At 45.3% G+C, this 22,284-nt stretch overlaps 1 protein-coding gene across 2 annotated transcripts in view; it reads left to right on the top strand.

The window, feature by feature from the left end:
* Positions 1–21,938, top strand: part of STIMATE (STIM activating enhancer) — an 84,049-nt gene extending 62,111 nt beyond the window's left edge. Inside the window, exons 9-11 of one of the 2 annotated variants that reach the window (XM_059716061.1) lie at positions 17,482–17,493; positions 20,299–20,419; positions 21,455–21,938. In XM_059716061.1, the coding sequence (XP_059572044.1) occupies positions 17,482–17,493; positions 20,299–20,419; positions 21,455–21,561 (240 nt within the window). In that variant the 3' untranslated portion in view covers positions 21,562–21,938. Of the gene's footprint in view, positions 1–11,945; positions 12,244–17,481; positions 17,494–20,298; positions 20,420–21,454 lie in introns of those variants that run through there. The other variant, XM_006257936.3, reaches the window with a different exon arrangement.
* The last annotated feature ends 346 nt before the right edge of the window (positions 21,939–22,284 follow it).

Raw genomic sequence — 22,284 nt, forward strand, 5'->3', positions numbered from 1 at the left:
TAATCAAATTTTGCATAGCACAAGGTGATATATCAAAGAAATAAAGGATTATATATATATTGCAAATCTGTGGTAGTATGTGGACATCACATATGTTCCAAGCCTTAAACCAAACAATTTCACTGGAAAACAGCTAGAACTTTTTAATAATTTTTTACATTTTTATAAACTTGCCTGGTCTTAATGTGGCATATTATCAAGACTAAGTGGTATCGGTGGGCCTTAGGAAATATTAAACTGCACTCACTCCCTTGCTTGCTTTTGCTGTTCTAACATTCCTGTTTGTTTCCTGCTTGGCTGGTTGAGGTGAACAGAACATCCTGGGACTTTATAGATAAACCTCAGTCTCTCCAGCTAACTAAAAGGGACATGTTATCAAACCTGACATTTGAGAGCTAACTAGAGTTGCTGACCTGTTACTGTGCACTAAAATGTAATGTTTGCAATAAGTTGTTAAATACTAGTTGTGTGCTGTGTGGGGGTTTTTTAAAACTAAACTGAAGAACTCATGTAGATGCTGACCCAGAGCAAATTTACTCCCAGTCAGCCTAGCCAGCAAGGGGCCACAGGGGACGGGGAGCTCTCTTTGTAGTCCTAGCACTGCTCAGCTCCCCCCAGGAGCTGAAAACCAATCAGCTACAGGACTGGGGAGCTCTCTGCCTCCTGTCCTAGCTCCTAGCACAGAGCTCTGAAGGATGATCAGGGACTGGGAACCCAGCCTCCCCTGCCCCCCCCCCCCCCCAGTACTTCCACATGGCACGATGCCAGCTGTTCCAGGGAGCTGGCAGGGACTGCAAATCCAGCACTCACCTGTTCCCCGGAGCAGTTCCAAACCACACAGAGTCAGCTGCTCCAGGGAGTGGGCTGGATTCCCCCTCCCCTCTCTATCCAGCAGAAGGCTCACCTGCAGCTGCCCCACACCCAGGACAGCTCCCCGCAACCCCCCACCAGGCAGGAAAGCCCTGCCTAGCAGGGGGCTTGCTGGCAGCTATGTGTCCAGATAGGCACGGGGCCAGGAGAACTGTGCCTGCTGCAGGAACAGCTTTCTCCTGGCCCTGTGCATATCAGGTCCCCTCCCAATGTGCATGGGGCCTGGAGACAGCTGCTGTTCAACAGAGCTCTCCTGGCTCCATGCTCACTGGAACTGGCCTGTGCCCTTTGGCAGCTCCTGGGCTACACCAGGGAGGAGCTTGGAGCTCCCCCTGACTGCTGTAGAGGGGCAGAACAGGGCAGGAGCAGCTCCCAAGAGGGACCATGTGTAGACGTGCTGCTTTGAATTAATAGCACGTGTAGATGCACTGAGTGGTTACTGCCAATATGTGCACTTTTACTCCATTTTCATTGAGGGTCAAGTTACCTTCCCTTTACTGCAGTAAAAGTATGCACTTGTGCAGTTACTCCAAAGTGTCAGGCACTTAAGTTATCTCAAGGTACATCTTGGTTGGGCCCTACCTTTTGCAAATAACAAGATCTTAAATGAGACAAAAAAATTAAGTATAAATAAATCAATGTGACAGTTGCACATTTATATTCGCATCTTTAAAGAGCTTATACATATAAGAAAGAGTAACATCTAATGCTAAATGTTAGATGAAGTGTTGGCAGTGCAGTCTGAGAGAAACATTTCCTTCTCTAGACAAACCAAGATTTTAGGCTGTGCATATAAAAGTAATGAAATTCAACTATGTAATATAACCTAAATAAAACAGATTTTAATTTTAATTTACAGAAAAGATTCAGAAATTGTGGAGATGAAGTTACCATATCTGTCACCTTTAAAATCACCTAAGTGGCCATGATATCTGGCCTGGGGCATGTTCAAATAAACTAAACACTCATGTCCATGTAATATATAGTCTTAAAGTTCTGGCTTTAATATATTCAGGTCTCCTTGTCTTATTTTAAATAGGTAACATGCTGTATATTAATGTTGCAGACTAAAATGTGTTATAGCTTTTCTTCAGGGAAAACTCATGCTTGTTGAGTTGTAAACTAGAACAATGCAAAGTTCCAGAGATCTTCTAACAGATATGTGCTCAGTTGCTAACTGTGCCTGGCAGGGTGAAGAGCATTCAGCCTTAGCCATTTCAGTTAAAGGTGAGCATCATAAAGAATTCCTGCCACTGTGTTTGTCTAAATCAAGTCTGCAACTTGCTGTGCTTTTTCAGCCGAAAATGGAATGAAAGTGAGCAAATCCAGCCACATAAGGTCACAATAAACCTACAGCGCAGCTGTGCAAACTTTTTTAGACAATATTTAGTTTCTAGTTCAATTACTGAAAATTACTTCTCTGGTTTTACAAAGTAAAACTGCAGTATCTTTAAAAAAGGGACTCTTGTCAGTGGTTTTTGTCTTGCTAGGGTATCTGTCTCAAATTGAACTTTGGGTTTCTTTTATCATAAGTTCAGAGTAGAGCCTGAGTGAGCAAAACAATGGCTTCATTCTGCTGCCGTCTTTGGACCATGTTGTTTAATCAGTAGTGTTATATTACACTTCAAGGGGAAATGATGTATTTACATTGTGTATTGGTTTACAATAAAGTTTGACATTGATTTGTACATTTGTTCTACAGTCACTTTGTGTTAAAAAATGTATCAGTGTTGTTTATGCTTAGTTCCAGCAGCTAGATTTTTGTGTTGGGTCTGAAGTCCAATTCATAGGCTTTGTTTTTGTTTTCTGCACTGAAATTAATTTTAGCATGTTTACGCATTAAGATCATAATGTTTTACTGTAAGTGGAGAGGCAAGTTTTATCAAGGTTAAGTATTTTGTTTATGCTTGGTGTCAGACATGCAAATTTCTCTCAAATGTGAACTCAAAAGATGTGTTCCTTGCAGAGGGCTTCCACCTTGGAGGACTGCCATAGAAAATAGCTGAATTGTGTTATTTTCACATTTGCCCCAAGAAATAACCAAAGTGTGTATGAGTACTATCTGAGAGCACATACACCTTTACAACTTATGAATAGCATCTTCTCTGAATAAAACCCTGTGCGATAGAACTTTGATCACTCGCATTCACAGGACATATCACCCTCCCCTGGAACCTACATGGAAAATCCTCAAACAATTACAACCCATACTAGAAGAAGACCCAATTCTTAAAGAGATTCTTTCCAGAACCACCCATCCTAGCCTTTAAACAAACACCGAACCTTGCTAACCTCATCACCAGAACCAAACTCCTTATGACCCAAATCACACCTACTGAATCCAGACCATACCAGGACAAGAAATGCAAAACCTGCCAACACATCTCCACTAGGGCTGTGCAAAGCTTTGGTCCCTGATTCGATTCGGCGGAGATTCGGCCTGATTTGGTGGCTGAATCTCCAAATCCGAATCGAATCAGAGGGCCCTTTAATATCTCCAAATCAAATCAAAACCCTCCGAATCAATTTGGAGAGATTCGGAAAGGTTTGGCGATTCGGACGTAAATGCAGCTTTAAATGTTTTTTCTACATACCTCTAGGTAACAGGTGCCTCATGAATACTGCAGTGCTGGGGCATATGGAGTGTCCCACAGAAACACAGGGGGCTCCCAATGCGTTCAGCAGCAGACCCAGAAGTGGACCAGAAGCACTTCCGGTCCATTTCCGGGTCCACCAGAGAGCATGCGCCGCCCCCCCCTCCACCTCCGCAGCTCAGCAATCGGCCATAGGAGGAACCCCAGGTGTGCCCCCCCTCCCCCAAACCCAGGAGGCACCAGCCATTCCATCTAGTTCACACAGCTGTTCACAGGGCTAGAAATTTGGTAGTGTTCATTTCCATGCCTCTTGGGCCACAGTAGGTATGACTCACCCCACCACTCAGCCATGAAATTTCCAATACATGGTCAGCCCTGCAGGCCAGATCCAGAGCATGAAACCAAGTCACCTAGCCCACGGGACTACCTGTGGTTCATAAATTTCCCAGTGGGACAAGTCACAGGAATTAATGCTGCTGCCACTTGCCTCGCTACCAAATTTCTGAACTGGTGGGCAGGCCAGATGACATGGCCCCAAGCTCTGGATCCAGCCTGTGAATCAGGCCCAAATAACTCATCCAGCCAGCACACCCCTGTATTAGAAGGGCTGAAACTTTTTATCCATAAATGTTGTAGTGGGGTTAGAACTGTGATGGTCTAGGACAGGGGTAGGCAATGTTTTTTGGCTGGAGTGCCAAAAAACACCACGATGCCTACCTTGGAAGGTGCCAGAGTGCTGGCATGCCAGAAAAGCAAAATGAGGGCAGGGGGTACATGGCAGGATGCCCTGCTTGTGCCCCTTGCCCCCCCAGCCCTGCTGCCCCTGCCCCCCACCCAAAGCCCCTGCCCCCAGCCCTGAGCATGACCCTTGCTTCCTACCCAAAGCCCTTGCCCCCCCAGCCCTGCTGCCTCTTGCCCCCCACTCAAAGCCCCTGCCCCCCAGCCCAGGCTCTGTAGCTGTCAGAAGCTACCCAGAACCTGGGCCAGCTGCAAACATCTGCTGCCTCTCTGCCGCAGCCCCAGCTGCCTCCCAGCCCCAGCCCCGGGCTCTGGGGAGGCAGCATGTACCGGAAGTGCTCCCTGCTGTGCTGCCCTTGCTGCTTCTGCAAAGCAGCGTTAGAACCTGGCGCGGCAGGACACAGCAGGGGGCACAGAAAGCTGCCTGTTCCCACTTCCCTGCCACACTTCCCCTGTGTGCACGGGAGCAGTGCGGGCAGCAGTGCAGGGTTGTGCCCCTCGCTGCTGCCCCCGCCTGCAGGGAAAGTGTGGCAGGGCAGCGGGGAGCTCGGAGCAGGCAGCTTTCTGCACACCCCTCTGTGCCCTGCTGTCCCAGGTTTCAACACTGCTTTGCAGAAGCGGTGAGGGCAACACAGCGGGGAGTATTGCCAGTATGTGCTACCTCCCTGGAGCCCAGGGCCAGGTCTGGGAGGCAGCTGGGAATGGGGCCAGGGGTGGAGGGGCAGCAAATTTTTGCATCTGGCCCAGGTTCTGAGTAGCTGCTGACGGCCAGGGAGCCCGGGCTGCTTGCAGCAGGGCTTCCATGGGAGCAGCCTAGGCTCTGTGGCTATCAGCAGCTACCCAGAACTGGGGCTGGCCGTAGCCGGGAGGCTACAAACAGCTGCTGCCCTCCTGCCCCAGCCCTGGCCCCAGCTGTCTCCCGGCCCTGGGCTCCAGGAAGGCAGCAGGTGCTGGCACTGTGCCCATTGGGGCCAGGGCCAAGAAGGCAGCAGCTGTTTGTAGCCCACCAGCTGCAGCCAGTCCTGGCTCTGGGTAGCTGCTGCTAGCCACAGAGCCTGGGCTGCTCCCATCAGGGCTTACAGCATCCCGGGTGCAGCCCGGTCTCCCAGCTGGCAGCAGCTACACCAGAGGCGGGAAATTATTTCAGGCAGAGGGCTGTTTACCCAGTTTTCGCAAGCTGTCAAGGGCCACATGGGTAGCCCCACCCCCTGGTCACCATCTTGGGACCAATGTCCCAGTGTCTTGGGGCCAGCGCCAGTGGGGCCGAGAGTGGGATGCAGGCTGGCAGGGGTCTGTGGAGCCGGGTTGGGCTGCACCAGCAGGGAGAAGGGGGAGCTGGCCTGGCTCCATACAGCCCCCGCCGGCCAGGACCCCTGTACTCCTGCCACCCTGCTCTGGGCCCCACTGATGCTGGCCCCAGGACACCAGTGTGAGCCCTGTGGACCTGCTCACTCCTAGTGCCCCCCCAGCCCCACAGTACAGGCTGGGGGCAGCATGCAGCCCTGACCTCCTGCTCCCCCCCTGCTCTTGTCCTGAGCAGGCACAGGCAGCCGTACGCGGGCTATGAGCGGCTACAGCGCAGGGCACCAGGCACAGGGCGGGTGAGGGACCTCTTTTCCCATGCTCAGCACCAGCTTGTAACCCACCCCTGCTGCCAGCCTGGGCTCCATGCCGGCTATGGGCTCGCCCATCAGGGCTGCGCATGGCAGCAGCAGCTGTGGACTCCCCGCTTGCCGCGCCAGCCAGTGTTTGCCACCGCCTCCTCTGGGCTGCCCAGTGCACAAGCTCTGGGTGGGCAGCAGTAGTAAACATTGCCTGGCACAGCAAGCAGGGGGCTGCAGCTGCTGCCGCCACAGCACAGCCCTGACAGGCGAACCTGGAGCCAGCACGGGGCCCAGGCAGGCAGCGGGGGCAGGTTACAAGCTGGTGCTGAGCACAGGAAAAGTGGCCCTTCACCTGCCCCGTGCCCAGCGCCCCGTGCTACAGCCACTTGCAGCCCACGTGGGGCTGCCTGTGCCTGCTCAGGACAGCCCTGTGTGAGCTACAAATGGCTATAACAGGGAGCGCTGGCCACGGGGTAGGGGAGGGGACACTTTTCCCCGGACTCCTTCACTGCCCTTTGCCTGCCCCCTTACCTGAATTTCCCCGCGCCAGTGCAGCCACATGGTCCCAGGCCAGAAGCCCCTGCTGGGGCTTCCGGCTGGGGGGGCAGGGCCAGGTGAGCCCTGCTGTTGCGGGATCCTGCCAGGCTTCCCCTGGGTCCTACTGCCCCTGGTTCCTGTCAATTTTATAGGAACCAAAGACAGATAAATATTAATTTTCTAAATTTTTTTAGGGTCCCTGCAGGCCAGATAGACTGGCCTCGCGGACTGGATATGGCCCGCAAGCCGTATTTTGCCCACCCAAGCTACCCAGAGCTGGGGCCAGCTGCAGCTGGGAGGCTGCGAACAGCTGCTGCCTCCCCAGTACCAACACATGATGAGGAAAATGGCCTCACGTGCCATGCTCGGCACGCGTGCCGGGGATTGCCAACCCCTGGTCTAGAAAATGTACAAGAGGCAAGGGGAAGTTTTGGTTTCTTTTTCCTGTAAAACTCTATAGCTGAGATAGAAGTTAGACAAGCTTCTAGATACAAGCTGCCCTTCCTCACGTGTCAGAGAGAAGCAAACAAAGCTTGACTTAAATAGCAGCTAGAACGAAAGCATTTGTGTTACTTTATAAATGAAAACAATCTGCTTAAAGGTGCAGAGGATGGGGGAGAGATGTTATCAGGAGTGGTTACAAGACAAAAAGAAGTGCATTAGAACAGGTTGTCTAAATAATGGAACAGTAAGATCACTCAAAAAGAAAATGGGTTAATACCTGTGGAGTTCAAAGAGATTAGTAGTAGTTGGTAGTCTGTAATGAACCATAAAGCACCTGTCTGTGTTTAGTCCATATTTTTTTTAATGTCCAGCAGAGTTATGAATTTCTGTTCCCAGGCCCATCTTCTGGAAGTATTTTGTAGATTTCCTTTAAGAACAAGAATTTTTAGAGTAAGAAAGGTGGTGGTTGTTATGTGAAAAATGTCTTCCTACCTATGTTTGTATGTCTCTGTTCTTTATCTTTTCCCTGTGATTGCTCATTCTGGTGCATAGTTTCTATCTAGTTTCTCATGTAGTTTCCATGAAGCCTTTGGTGCATTGGATGAGGCAGGGTTGTGTCCCCTTTGGTGTCTGTTGACCAACAGTCTATTGATTATTTTAACAACAAATGCAAAACCTGTCAGCACATCTGCATTGCCACCACAATGAAACTATTATAATCTACAGACCATACACATATCTATCCCGGAAGGTGGTTCAATGTACTGAATGCCTCATGGAAATTATGGTGTGTGGGTGAAACCAGGTAGAAACTATGAGCCAGAGTGGTCTATTTGCTATTAAGCTGAAATTTTATCTGCTTCTCCTTGAGTGCATCTACACAAGATGCCTAATAACACTGTGCAGTAGCACGTCACAGCATTGACAGTGCTAATTACACTACTGCTCCATATTGTTAAGCTACTGCGCAGTAGCATCACTAAAAAGGCGTTTGCAGGTGCTACTGCACAGTAACTCTAGATACCGCACATTTAGTTAGTACTTCATTAAGCAAGTACTAAATTAAATGTGCAGTAACTACTGTGCATTAATGAACATGTAGACACACCCCTTGAGACCCAAGAAAGGGCACTTTGTGCCCAAAAGCTTGTCTAACTTCTTTCCCCGGTATAGAGTTGGTTCAATAAAAGTTACACCAAAAGAACCCTGCCCTCCTTTCTGTAAATAATCTAGGGAAGTATCACATTGCCATCCTCTACCACCTTTGGCATCATCAACCCAGAGCTCAGCTGCTGCTGCTACATCTCCACTTCCTTTCTTTACAGGAACAACAGCAGCGAAGGTGTGGAAGAAGATGCAAAGCTATAAGAGAACCTGGGGTCCACTGTTATCTCACTTCCAGTGTCCCCCGCCACAAACTTCTGCCATGGCTCCAGACCTCACTCCCCACCTTTGCTCCTGCAGGCCACCCACTCTGCTGTGCTGCCACTCACCTCACAGCACCCAGGCTTGGGACATGCGGGCTCCCAGACAACTAGGACAAGGAGCTGGCCATGCCCCCACCCTCTCCACTGGGGGCCTCTCCAGGAGGAGTTGGCCTCTCTGGGGAAGCGTCCCAGGGCCAGCCTGCTGGCACACCACATCTACTCCCCAAGCAGGTCCCTACTATGTGTGCCCTAGGCAATGCATGATGAGCTGTCTGTGCAGGGAGCGGGGTGCCTGAGCTACTATGCCCTTCTGCTGCACCTGCACTCCTGGTTTGGGAACCTGAGCTACGATGGCACAGAGGGGCAAACCCAGGCTGCTTATCTCAGAAAGACTCCTTGATGAACTTTTGTAGGATTTTCCCTAAGATGGAAGTTAAGATGATGGCTTATAGTTATCCGGGTCCTCCCTTCTGCCCTTCTTGTGGATGGGCACAACATTGGCCCTCTTCCAGTCACTCTGGAGAAAGCTAAACTGCTGCCCAGCGCAAGAGTATGGCATAGGACTGGGAGCCACACTTCTGTGACTGCAGGTGTTGTGAGGCATAGCCTCAGCTCAGGTGGCTGGGGTGTGCAACAGGGAGGTGGTGCTGGCCCTGCTGCATTCGGCTGCCTGCAGGTAGCTTTGGGGGCTGGCAGGCCCGCCCAGAGACTGCAGCAAGCTGCAGCCAACAGCCACATGCTCAGCAGCCAAAAGCACCCCGGCCAGCAGCCAGAAGACCCCAGTCAGTAGCCAAAGGCTCACCAGGAAGCAACCACAGGCTGAGCAGTAGCACTGGGATGGTGGGAGGCAGGAACAGAAGGTCTGTGGCCTAGGGTGGATGCACAGGGCCTACAGTGCCCCCAGGCTCTGTGGTGTGTGCCCCAGAGCAGAAAATGACTGCTGGCTTTTATAACCTGCAGATAGATGCTACCAGTGAGGCAGTCTGGCCTTGGAGCAGGAGAAGCTCCCAGCCAGGAATCCTGGGACTGGCCTCAGGTTGGCCCCCTAGTGGCTGGGCAGACCCAGCAGCAAACTTAGTGCTGGGTCACTTGTGCATTGCCATGCATTCATCGCACTTAAATTTGCTACCTGCACAGGTAGCAAATTTACGTGTGATTAAGGGAATTTATTGCTCAGTAAAAATGTGCACATGTAGACGGTCACCTGTACTGTACAATAAATTAGGCTAATGTGCAATAACACATCTCATGTAGACAAGCCCACTGATGACTGCTCATTAAGCCCAATGATCTAACCAGTTATGTTTCTACCTTACAGTACAATACCTTAAAATGTTCTTCAACCAGCTACTCACTAGTGTATTAGTATATAGATTAACATTGTGTGAACCCTGAAGCCCCAGAAACTGGCACAAGAAGCAAGGGGGGCTCCCACTTTTATACAGAAACTCATAGAGGTTAGGGTCACAAGCCAATGGGCCAAAAGGAGGAAACAGGTAAAAGGTAAAGAAACATCAACACCATGGTAACATACATTCAGCACCTTAATTTCCCCTCCCCCTCACCCCCCCCCCCCACACACACCCCTCTGGAGGTGTTCCCAAACAAGACTTTAGTCCCTGGAGTGCTCAAACTGCAGCCTTCAGCAGACCCCACATCTAAAGTCAGCTCCTTCAGTCCACAATCCTGCCTGACCAAGCCAGTAAGATCTCCAGCTCCACTGTGCACTCCTCTGTACATTATGGGGCTGACCAGGTCCCAACTGCACACTGCTCTCTCTTCCCTTTCCTCCAGCTTCAGTCTTCCTTTTCCTTTTTTCCTTGCCCCCTTCCCCACCGCCAGTCCCTGGGGGATTTCTGGGAGTTCCAGTCCAAATTAACAGACATCATAACTCTGCAGACTGCCTCCTGGTTCCACCTGCTGTTACACACATTACTGTATCATATCCCAGTTTTAATGTGATCTTGAGCTATGCTTTTGAATAAATTGCATCACAGCTGATACATAAAGATAAAAATCCATATTTTTGTACAGAAACATCTTAATAGACTAAGAAAAAAATAACTATGTATCTAAAATTTTTCTTTAAATTAGAGCGATTTAGTTGCATCCAGTATAGATGAAAAATCTTTTGGTATATCTACTCTCTAAAAGGTCATGTGTACTTTGGACTGGAAAGTCTTACAGTACTGAAATACTGATTTAAAAAATATACAAAGAATCCAACACAACAAACGGCTGGATAAGTGTTCATAGTATCATGAACACTGAAGAACTTATTTGGTGCATCTACACGTGCGCTTTACTGCAGAGTTGACTGATTAGTTCTGCAGTGAAGTGTCATCATCCACATATGCGTCAGTATTAGGGTGCAATAAATTAATTACCTCCGCCAATAAGACATGAGCGACTAGTGCTGCCTGAATCTGGGGGGGCACCCACAGAAGATGCCGGTGGCAGCTGCCCTGTCAGGGGGGGCACTAGCCCTGCTGACAGCATTGGTGTCAGCTGTCACGGGGGGCACTGGCCCCATCAGCGCAGCCAGATGGGGGCCAGACCCACAGCTCCTGCCAGACTCTCCACCACCCAATGACACCATCCAGAGTTTTGGGTTGATCCCCTGCATACCCCCTGCCAGTCTGAGGTTGCTTCACCCTGGCTGTAATTGCTTGGGTCCTGGGCTCATGGGTAGACACTGTGCCTGGGAGCAGTTAACTCTGGCATGAACTGCTCTGGAGTTTATTGTGTCATCTTAATAGCATGCGTCGATGCATCACCTATGAAAAAGATTGTGCTGTATTCAAAAGCTTGTCTAAGTATATCCCAACCATGCAGTTTGTTCAATAAAAATGACCACCGACAAACATACTTGCCCTTTGCAAACTTATTGCTAGTTTATTCTTTCCAGGTAAGAAGTAATAGAAACAAAAGATGTTCCACTGGTCTAAAGAGCTCTCAGTCAACGAAAGAAAGCACACCATCAAAGGATAAGGGAAAAGTATAAACCTGACCAGAAAAGTGGAGATTGGCCACATCTTGATAATACCACACTTCATTAGTAAATTATAATTATAATTAAATAATGAGTTCAGTTTTAATCCCTGTTTTTGTCATTATCCACTAAACAAAATATGAACAAAGCCTGAAAAGACTCTGATAAATTTGTCTTTTATCCAAACATTATTATAGCAATAAATGTTTTGTAGAAAAAAACATGCTTTGTGATATGAAAGATAAATATTAAAACATGTAAACATTGCTATGTGTTTAAAAATAATTTGTGATATCTGAAATTGTGTAAAAACAGGCACAATGTATTATTTTTAGTTTTTACTTAACATTGACTTGGGAGGACATTAAACTCATTAATGCCATTCTAAGGAGAAAACATACCCTGAAGAGCAAACTGAAATCATGCAAGTGTTGGTAACAGAAGAATTCCAATAATAAAACTACATCAAGTTTTAATAATTTTAAATGGAAAATTATGGAGATTGAGAACTATAAACAACTGCAAACTGACTTAGGCTATGATTTTTGTATTCTTGGTGTGAGAAAGTAAGATTTTTTTTGGTCCAAGAGTTTTCTGTGAAACATCCAACTAGGAGCATTCATAGTTCAGAGCTTCCAGTGAAGCATTGCCTTTTAAAGTTATAAATAGAGCCCCAGAAGTAGTATTTGTTATAGAGTGGATTGGACTTCTCTTCAGTTTCACTGCTGCAGCTGTCTACTCTTGTCAATTCTGTGTTCATGCAGCTCCAGCCAGGCAGTTCAGTAAATGCTACAAACTCTAGTCATCTCTAAGAATAAACCTCTTAATAACAACAGCCTGTGTCAACCTGAATCATTCTGGAATCTAGTTTGGGAAAATGACCCAACTCATGACTTCATATTAAATGGTCTATATAAGTCACGGAAAAAACAGGTGGCTTCAGACAGTGAGCAGATTGGATTTGAGCAAAAGAGAAAACTGCCTCTAAAAGGTAATTGAGTGAGCACTAATACTGAGTCAGCACAACAATGTCACAGGTATGGGATGCTCTTCATTAAGTTGAATTCTGTGATGTCTGACAAATTGTTTACTGATGCTTAAGTAGCTTATTTACAATTTATTTGTGCTAATCCTTAAATCAACCAAAGATTTCTCAAATAATTGACCCCTCTGTTTGAAGATTTTCAAACAAACTCTTTGAAAAACTTTAACAATGAAACTTTTAATGATTATTTTGCTATTGACTGAAAAGAAAATTTTCGCTAAGCACAACATAAAAACTCATAAGCTAGAGAATTGAAATGCATTGTCAGTACAATGTGGGGGTAAGGTTCACAATTTTGCTGCTTTGGTGACAGATTTAAATGTACACATGGCTCTTGCCTTTCTGGAATTGTCTACAAGAAAAGCTGTTGTAGAAACCATATGAGATTATTGTTGGAATGCATAAATAGGTGGGTTCTTGGTGTGTCATTTGAACTTTATTTAGTACTCCTTCTCCCTAAGGAGATGCTTCCTTTGAAGTGTGCTTCTGGTAAAATGGTGCTTATATAATGAAGTACAGGAAAACAACGGGTATGACATGAATGTTTTAGACTTTAGAAATAATGGATATTAAGACCCAGATTCCTTCTTTAACTCCAAATGGACTATGTGCAGCCTGTAAGTTAGTCTTCACCCCCCACCCCCACTTAAGCATTTTAAAGTGTGCTAAAAATGAATTCAAAACTCAAGACCTTTATGAATGTGTAACGTTTTCAACCAAGTGTGCATGTAATTATATATTGATTCCCTAACAGAGAGAGCATGCTATATGACAGAGCTAAAATGGAAAGAAAGCTTTATAGGGACAGCGTACTTTAAGGATAGAGAAAAGAAACCTAACAGGCAATACAGAGGAATTCAGTTCTGCTTATTCTCTTTACCAAGTGAAACAGTCTTGACAGTAGTATTCAGATCTTGTAAACTAACACTTTCTGCTTTTGACAGCAGGAGCCCAGACTGCATTGTTTTGACTACTAGGAATGGCTCCTGGCTAAGACCCTGCTCCTGAATCCATTTGTGACTCAGAAGTAATTAAAAATAATTCTGTTCCTTGTCAGTTATACTAAGACCTGTTAGTGCCAGCAGGCCTGATGGTCCCTCTTTTAGGCTGTGAGTTCACTGTAGCAAGAAGTATTTTTACATAGCAGATTATTAAGATGCATTAGTTATATGAGCAGGGATTTTTATAGTGGGATCACAAGCTTTTTGTTGTTCTGATTTAGAAGTGTCCATGCCATTAAAAAAATATGTGCACTATCATCATGGCACATGTAAGTACCTGAAAAGTATGCAAATTACCATATTTACTTAAATCCAAGATAACCCTTAATTTAAGATGACACCTCCCACCCCCCATTATTGCAGACATGGAAAATTATAAATTTGTTTTAATTTTCCATATCTGGAATCTAGTTATTGGAGGGTCCTCTTAAATTCATCTCCCCCACCACTGCCACAGGAAAAGTAGTGGCAGGAAATGCAGTGGCTGGAGGGAAGGTATCTTGCTTAACACCCCTTATCCCCCACTTGCCACTTGCCCCACCCTATGCCTGCCTTCCTACCACCTGTCTCCACCTGTGCATTCCCCCATGCCCCCTCCCTGATTTCCCCTTGCTCCATGTGTCCCTTTCCTCATGCTCCCCTCATTCTGCATGTCCCTGCCCCCACTACCCTTTCCCTGTGCTCCTTCCTGCATTGCATTCCTTCAGACTCCCCTCACAGGCACCATGTGCCACCTTCTTCTACACTCCCTTCCCTCACGCTTCCTGTACTGCACACCCTCCACCCCCACCTGCTGCATGAGCCACCCTGGCCCCATCCACAACCACAGCAGCTGCATGCCTGGCTCATATTTAAATCTAAGACAAGGACGGTTTTCTCCCATATAGAATGGGGAGAAAATCCTCGTTTTAGATTCAATTAAATACTCTAATTCACATTATATAACCAGTTTTCATACAGACATATAAACAAACCTAAATTATAGTGATTTGGAACAGTGATTTGGAACTTGGGTGCCTTGAGATCCTTTCAAAGGTAATGCAGGGTGACACACAATGTTAGCACTCTTAGGTGTGCAAACATGATTCACATGATAAACCCAGCGATTTCAAACAGGAATCCATGGGCACTTTACATAAAGGGACATGAGTTAAAGCACCCCGCTCCAACCCAACAAACATTCATAGGTTGGGTGTGGGGGGAGGAACTGACCTCCACTTTGTAGCTGGTCAAGCCCAAGGAGCCTTCCTTCAGCCTCTCTCTCCAACCCTACCCCTCCCTCCCAGCCCTGGCTGTTTGCAGGAAGGGAGTGGGGATGGGGAAGGGGGAACAGCTGCAGCTGAGGTTTGCCTGGCCTGAGCTGGAGGGTGGGGCTGGGGAGGAGCCATGAGGTGGCCCACAAGCCCCTCCCCAGCTCAGGTTGGGCAAACCCTAGCTGCAGCTTGCTCCCCTTCCTCCAGTCCTCCTCCCTTCCTGCAGACAGCCCCAGGGACAGGTCTGGGCTGCATCAGCAACACAACGGCAGAAAGGGATCTCAGAGTCATAGTTGACTCCAAGATGAATATGAGCCATCAATATGATGAAGTAATCAGTAAAGCTAACCCCACGCTGTCATGCATAAGCAGGTGCATCACGAACAGGTCCAAGGAGGTGATGTTTCTCCTCTATACAGCGTTGGTCAAACCACAGTTGGGAGTACTGTGTCCAGTTCTGGGCACTGCATTTCAAGAGGGATGTGGATAACCTTGAGAGGTTTCAAAGGAAGGCCACTCGTATGTTTAGGGGCCTGCAGGTAAGGCCCTATGAGGAGAGGTTGAGGGACCTGGATCTCTTCAGCCCCCACAAGAGAAGGCTGAGAGGGGATCTTGGCTGTTTACAAATTCATGGGGGGGGGGAGCAGCAGAAATAGGAGATGCTCTGTTTACCAGGGCACCCCTTGGAGTAACTAGGAACAATGGCCACAAACTGACTGAGAGCAGATTTAGGTTGGACATCAGGAAGAACTTCTTTATGATAAGGGTTACCAGAATCTCTAATGGGCTTCCAAGGGAGGATGGTGTTCTCCTCTACCTTGGGAGTCTTTAAGAGAAGACTGGACAAGCACCTGGCTGGGGTCATATAACTCCAGCGCTCTTTCCTGCCCAGAGCAGGGGGTCAGACTCGATGATCTATTGAGGTCCCTTCTGACCCTAACAACTATGAAACTATGAAAACATTCTGACATGCTGGGGACTTCCTGATTTCTTTGCAATAGAAGAATGGCTATATATTTGTTGTAGTATAAATTCAAGTGAAAAACTAAGAGCTGACATTTTCCAGGGGGTGTCTCAAGTATGTGAAGGGGTGCCTAGAGACTAAAACGTTTGAAAACCACTGGAGTAGATATTCAACCTATTCTTGTTGTTACTGATCTGAAAGATAAACCACTTCTGATAAAAACTCTGTTGAGATTTTCTTTTTAGCCTTTTGCACTTGCTTTCTTTGGCCAGTTATATGGTACTTTCCCCTTGAGGCCTGGAGGATAACATTGTTTCCCAGAACAAATTTCAACCGCATTGGCAGCAATTTTTTCTCAAGCATTCTTAAGTACTAAAAGGAACCCAAGAAGGACTCACCACTACAGCCAGCCTTCCTTATTCCAAGAACTATTCTTACACACACTGCTTCCATTAAGGGAATATTCAGTTCATTATCAAGCTATGCAAAAAGAGTTATTTGCCACCCTGTTAAGAAGTCTAATGTAGGATATAACTACAGAGGCCAGACTACAGTTGTTCAGATAATACACAATTACACTAAAATCAAACAATTTGGCTATTGTTATCCATTGGATTTACTGAATTGTATGCCGATGTCTAAGTTACCACCATGTAGGCCATGATTCCAGGTGTAAAGAGATGAACTTCCAGGAAAGAGGTTAGCATCACCAGTTGTTACTAACCAGTGTTCCATCATTCCTAGAAATACTAGTTGTTGCAGGGAGTCGGGGAGAGGAGAGGTTGCTTTTGGATATTACTCACTGGGAGGGAGAAAGGTAGAGAAATGAAACCTGTACAACTTGCATTACTGACAAAATATTTGATCAATAAAAATTCAAGTATGTAACCATTGGATATATGTATCTGTGCTGTGGGGCTTGAGATTTCATTCACCTTCTTCAAGTTATGAATCCAAACAATTCTGTATATATTTGGTGCCTGTAGACAACACCCTGTAACTTACGCTTCCATTTTGCAAACAATTCTGGTCAGGCAGAAGCAGAGACTGGAAGCTCTCAAACCTGTTATGTGGGGCTTCAGCCAACTATCAAAGATGAGTAACTATAGACAAGTATTTAATCTGAATCTATGAAACTAAAGCAGAATTTATTCCTAGAATCTTAAACAGTTTTACAAATAATGAATAGATATAAAAAATATAGTATGTTTAGATTAGTGCAGAATTAAGACAAAGCTTTTAAGACTCAGAAGTTGCCCAGAATACTGCCCCATATTTAAGTAGTGTCTGTAGCCCAGGGTCACTGGCATATCTAGGGTGATAGACCAAAGCCCAAGAGAAAGTCATAAAATTCAGGCAGGTCATATGCTTACTCTTGGTGAGGATGAAGTAGGAACTCATATGCTGATAATCCACAAATATTGCCCCACAACTCCCTTCTCCTTGGAGTAGGGGGATGATAGTTAAGATCTCCCACAATTCCCTGGGAAAGAATTTTAGAACAGCTGGACCTACTGCAATACTGAAAACCGAGAGATACCCCAATTGCCCCTAGTGACATACATGGCTGTTGAGACCCTGGTGCCAAATTTAATTTTTACCACAGTGGCTACAGTCATGCTACGTTATTCATCCTGCATACTGAAACATTTTGAAAGCATTTTCTCAGGATAGTAGCTTAATGGCTGTTTTTTTGTAATATCACATTAAGATACAAATTCTTCCATTTCTACTTTTTCCTTGCTATGCTCAAGGTTCCTTAACTACTGCTCTCTTTTGGTGCTCACTTCCAAAGACAGCAGGCAAAGGTATGATTATAAACCGGGGATAGGTAACCCCTTGCAGGCATGCCAATCAGTGGTATGTGGAGACATTTTCCTCGGCATGCCAGATGGTGTGCTGAGGAACTTGTTTTTAAAAAAAATGTTTTAAGTTGCTACTCTGAGCTCTCTGAAGCAGCCACAGCTCCCACCGCCATGGCAGGCACCGGGAGTGGGGTCAGGAGATCACAGGCAGGGACGCAGGCACACTGCCTGCGTCCTGCTGACCCCACATCTGCTGTCTGTGGTAGTGCTGAGCTTCACAAAGCTTCACAAACTCAGCCACGGGCACCAGGGGGCAGGGGCAGCAGAACACAGACTGTGTCCCTGCCTGTTTTCTCCTGACCCTACCCCTCATGCCTTCTGCAAACTGAGGCCAGCAGACTCTGCCAGCACAAGCTGCCTCAGGTGTGGGGGAAGAAATGGCACTGAAACAACACCCAGAGCTCACATTGACCTTGGCAAGTATCACGAGTGACTCAGAGGGGCATGTGCCCCTTACCCCCCCTCCTCCAGTTTCCACCAAGGCCACTGGCAGGGGCCCAAGCAGCTTGCGTCATGCTGCTGGACAGGCCTGGAGGTCTGTGGCCACAAAGTGGCCTGAGCCCAGCCACCATGCCGTGCAGCAAGCCTCCCCCGACACTGCCTCCAGTGCCACCTCTGTCCCCGCTTGCCTGCCTGCATTGTTAGGGAGGAGGGGAGGGGAAACCAGCAGCACTGGCAGCAGCGGGCACCTCGTAGGCCCAGTCCCCATGCTGCTTGCCCTCCCACCTGCGTTGGTGGTTGGCTGGGCTCTGGAGGCTGGCCCTCATACTTTCTTCTTCCTCCTTCCCTTCCTGCCCGATTTCTCTTTTTTCCTTTTTTTCTCTCTTGTCTCCTCTTTCTTTCTCTCTCCCCTCTTTTTCTCCGGTTCTCTCTTCTTTCTTTTTTCTTCTCTTCTATCTCTTTTCTTTTTCTCTCCTCTTTTCTTTCACTCTTTTCTCTTTTCTCACTTTTGCTCATCTCTTTTTCTCTCTCCCCTTTTTTGTCTCCTCTTTTTCCTTTCTTTTCTTTTTTCTCTCTTTTCTCCTCTTTCTCTTCTCTCCTCTTTTTCTCTCTCTCCACTCTCTTTTCTTTGTCTCTTCTCCCCTCTTTTTCTTTTTCTTCTTTTTTCTCTCTCCCTAGTTCTCTCACTCTCCCCTCTTTTTCTTTCTCTCCCCTATTTTACTCTTTCCTTTTTTATTTTCTCTTCTCTTTTTTCTTTTGCTTTTTTCTCTTTTTCTCTTGTCTCTTTTTTCTCTCTCCCCTCTATTCCTCTCCCTTCATTTTCTCTTTTTCTCTCTTCTCTTTTCTTTGTTCTTTCTGTCCCTCTTTCTTGCTCTGCTCTTTTTGCTCTTTTTCTTTCTCTTCTCTTTTTCTCTTCTTTCTCTTTCTCTTTTTCCCTCTCTCTCATCACAACATGCTTAACAAAAAAAAAAAGAATACACAAGAACAAAGATAGTAAATGAAGTTTTATTTATCACCAGGTTTAGAATTTTTAGAAAACCTGGTATTAAAAAAAACAACATTTATGATAATCAACTATATTAATATGCAGGGCATCCTGCCCTGTATCCCCCACCACTCTGCCCCACCCCAGTTTTGTGTTTTCTAGCATGCCGGCACTCTAGCACCTTACAAGGTAGACATTGTGGGGGTTTTGGTACTCCAGCTAAAAACATTGTCTATCTCTGTTATAAACCATTTCTGCTCTTTGTTTTTACACCCGGGGTTTGAAAATTATTTCATCCCAAAATTTGAGATATAACTCTGGTTCTCTCAATTACTAGGGAGAGTGCTTTCAAAATTTAGTTCAGGAAGACGCATTTTTTACAAATACAGAATATTTCTCATCTCTTCATTATCTGAATAAAAATCAAACTGCATACTGTTTATTTGTCTGCAATGTACATGTCTATAGATCCTAACAGAGTGTACAAAATAGAGTATGTAGATACCAATAGACTCAAGGATGGATTGGGGCAGAGGTGTACAGTTGCACCCCCTCTTTGATTCCTGCTCCTTCCAGATTTTAAAACCAACTGCCTGGGTGAAGAAGAGAAGTACATTTAACTATAATAACCTAATGATGCAATATCTTTTGCCTATTTTTCCTAGTTTGTTGTGTTTTTTTTAACTTTATATATCCAGCAAATTAGTGCATATTCCAGTAGTTATATTTATTTTTTATTTTATCTTAAACTGAATAATATAAGCTAGACCCCTAGCATGTGAGTAAAATATCTTGTTTCCCTTTAACTGGAGAAAAATGTGTGTTTTGTTTGTATGTGATGATGTGTCACACCATCTGCAGCCCCATTTTCTAAATCCTAGAGTTGCCCATGATTGGACTACACTGTGGGCATGTCTGCATGTTCATTCATGCTGTTTTAAATTTACTGTGCAATAAATTACTGTGCAGTAAGTGGATATAAGCCAGCATCTACATGAGCAGGTCAAAGAAGCCTGCCATGTGCCCCTGTGGCCACTGAGGAGAACTCCTGCCTCTGGTCACATGGCTGCCAGCACTTGAGACTAACTTTAGACCCAAATTGGAGCCAGAGCCAGCTGCCAGCACTTGGGACTAACTTTAATCCCAAACTGAAGCCAAGAGAGGCAGCCAAGCCAGGAGCCCCCTGGTGGCTGGGTAGACCCAGCAGGGAGGCCCCCTGGGTTACTGCACAGTAGCATGTCTACACATGCGTTACTGCATAGTAACTAGTCGGGCATAAATTTGATACCTGCATGATGCAGGTATCAAATTTACACTCAAGTCAGCATAAGTCACCATATTTACTGCACAGCATGGGTGTGCATGTGAGACACGTGCCCATACTGCACAGTAATTTTGGTTACTGCATAGTAAATGTACATGTGTAGATGCACCGTGTATCAACTTCATATACTGTTGCTATGGGATATTTTAGCTTTGTCTACTGCATATATTGTAACATGAAATATTGAATTTTTTCCATATATCAATATTTTTAGTCCACCCCCGTGAAAAAGAAGCGCCCTCCAGTGAAGGAGGAAGATCTTAAAGGAGCGAAAGGAAAACTCTCCAGCAACCAAGAAATTAAATCCAAAACCTACCAAGTCATGAAGCAATGTGGTAAATCTGCTTTCTCTTTACTTAACATAATTAAACTATGTTCAAAGTAAATTTTTAGTTTAAGTAATAGCCCTAAATAAGGCATGCAGCTCTTAAAAGTATCCAACTTGGACTTATGAGGGCCATTTATGCTTGTTCTCTAAGCATAAATGGAACCCAAGCATATACATGAAAGTCCACCATTGTAATATTGGAGGAAACCTTTGCCATGTAATGCAGACCCATCAGGTATTCCGGCCTGGTTGTGGGCATCATATGAGAAAAAAATAAATTATTTGCTTCCCACTTATTCAGTTTTACCAGGTGGTACACTAAAGATGAAAGGTTCTGCATTAAGTTAATTCCCTTCCTCTCACTGCCCAGACTGAGCATTGAAAAATGGGAACCTCTTTTCATGGATCAAACTAAGTTCTTGTTTCCTTTCTGTCCAGTTGTGTGTGTTTGCATAAATAAGGATTGAGTTTAAAAATGAGTAAAGATGAGAGGGCTTTGTTTAACATTCAGAGATACCTGGGCTCTCAACTGAGAGATATTAGATATGTTAAACTGTAGGATATAAATTGGGAAAGAGAGAAGAGAAACATTACAGACTGAAATCTCTCTATACTATGTTGCTCATGTTTGGGATTTCATGGACAGCAAGAAGTAAGTTATGATTCAATTTTAATCTAATGTCAATGCAGTATAACAGTATACTGGACTAAAAACATGTTTTCAAAGCTCCTGCTGCAGTTGTAGGGGTCCCCTTTTCAAAGGGCTGAATTAAAGATAATGGTTTCAAGATGGCTATTGACAGTCTGCCATCTTTTAAAACAGTAACACTCTATTTAGCTGCTGAGTAATGCAACTATGTATGGAGAAATACCTATGCATTCTGTACCATTTGGGATACTTGGCAGGTCTTGAATTTCCATGCAGTTGACAGGGATGGTGAATTAAGTCACTGAAAAGGTGTATGTGTTTCAGCAGTCCAGCTGTTATTGGTATAAATCTTTTGTACTGACCAAACCTTCTTGTTCTGATTTCTTTTTCAAGAACAAATGGGCTCTGTGGCACCTTCTGTATTCAGTCGAGATCGGACAGGAGGTGAAACAGTCTTTGAGAAGCCTAAAGAAGAACCACCAAAGAGTGTGTTTGGCTGACAACCAAATTTAACATGTATAACAGAGATTTACTAAACAGTCCCAAAATTGATGTCACTTAAACTAAACTTACTGCTACACTTAATAGTTAACTTATTTTTTTCAAATTAGTCATTAATTAGAGAGGGGATTCATTCTGAATGGTACAACTTCCTTTTATAATTTTTTATTATGTATTTTCTGTCCATGCTTTATTTGCTAGAATCATTTCATAAAGTACATGGTCATTGGACATAGCCTGGCACAGTAATGATCATTTTCTAGCTACTCTTATTGATTAGTTTGAGTGTATTTAAGGTTTTGTTCCACTGTCATGCTTTAGTTCAATTGTAGATATAATCTTAAATGCAAAAAAATAAAAATAAATACTAAAATTATGTGGTTTTGATTTTCAGTACAATTGTTTCTAACTACAGTGTTTTCATACTACTTCCACTTCCAGAGTTAGACATTTTTTTCAATATCCTGATGAAAAACATGATTTTTATCTATTTTTTCTTTATATTTTCCTGTTCGGTCTCAGATACATTCCATGAGGACTGAGATCTGTGGAAAGAATTATTTACTGCCAGTGAGTGAAATTAAATCCAGTATAACTGAATTCTTACACATTCAAAATTCCAGCCGGCTTTGAAAAATCTCAGAGCAAGAGGACCAACCTATCCATAGCTTAACAAAATGAAGAGGGCTCCATTTGTATACTAATACTTTGTTGAGGGAAGA

This window comes from Alligator mississippiensis, chromosome 12 (assembly GCF_030867095.1).
Source record: "Alligator mississippiensis isolate rAllMis1 chromosome 12, rAllMis1, whole genome shotgun sequence".
Taxonomy (NCBI): domain Eukaryota; kingdom Metazoa; phylum Chordata; order Crocodylia; family Alligatoridae; genus Alligator; species Alligator mississippiensis.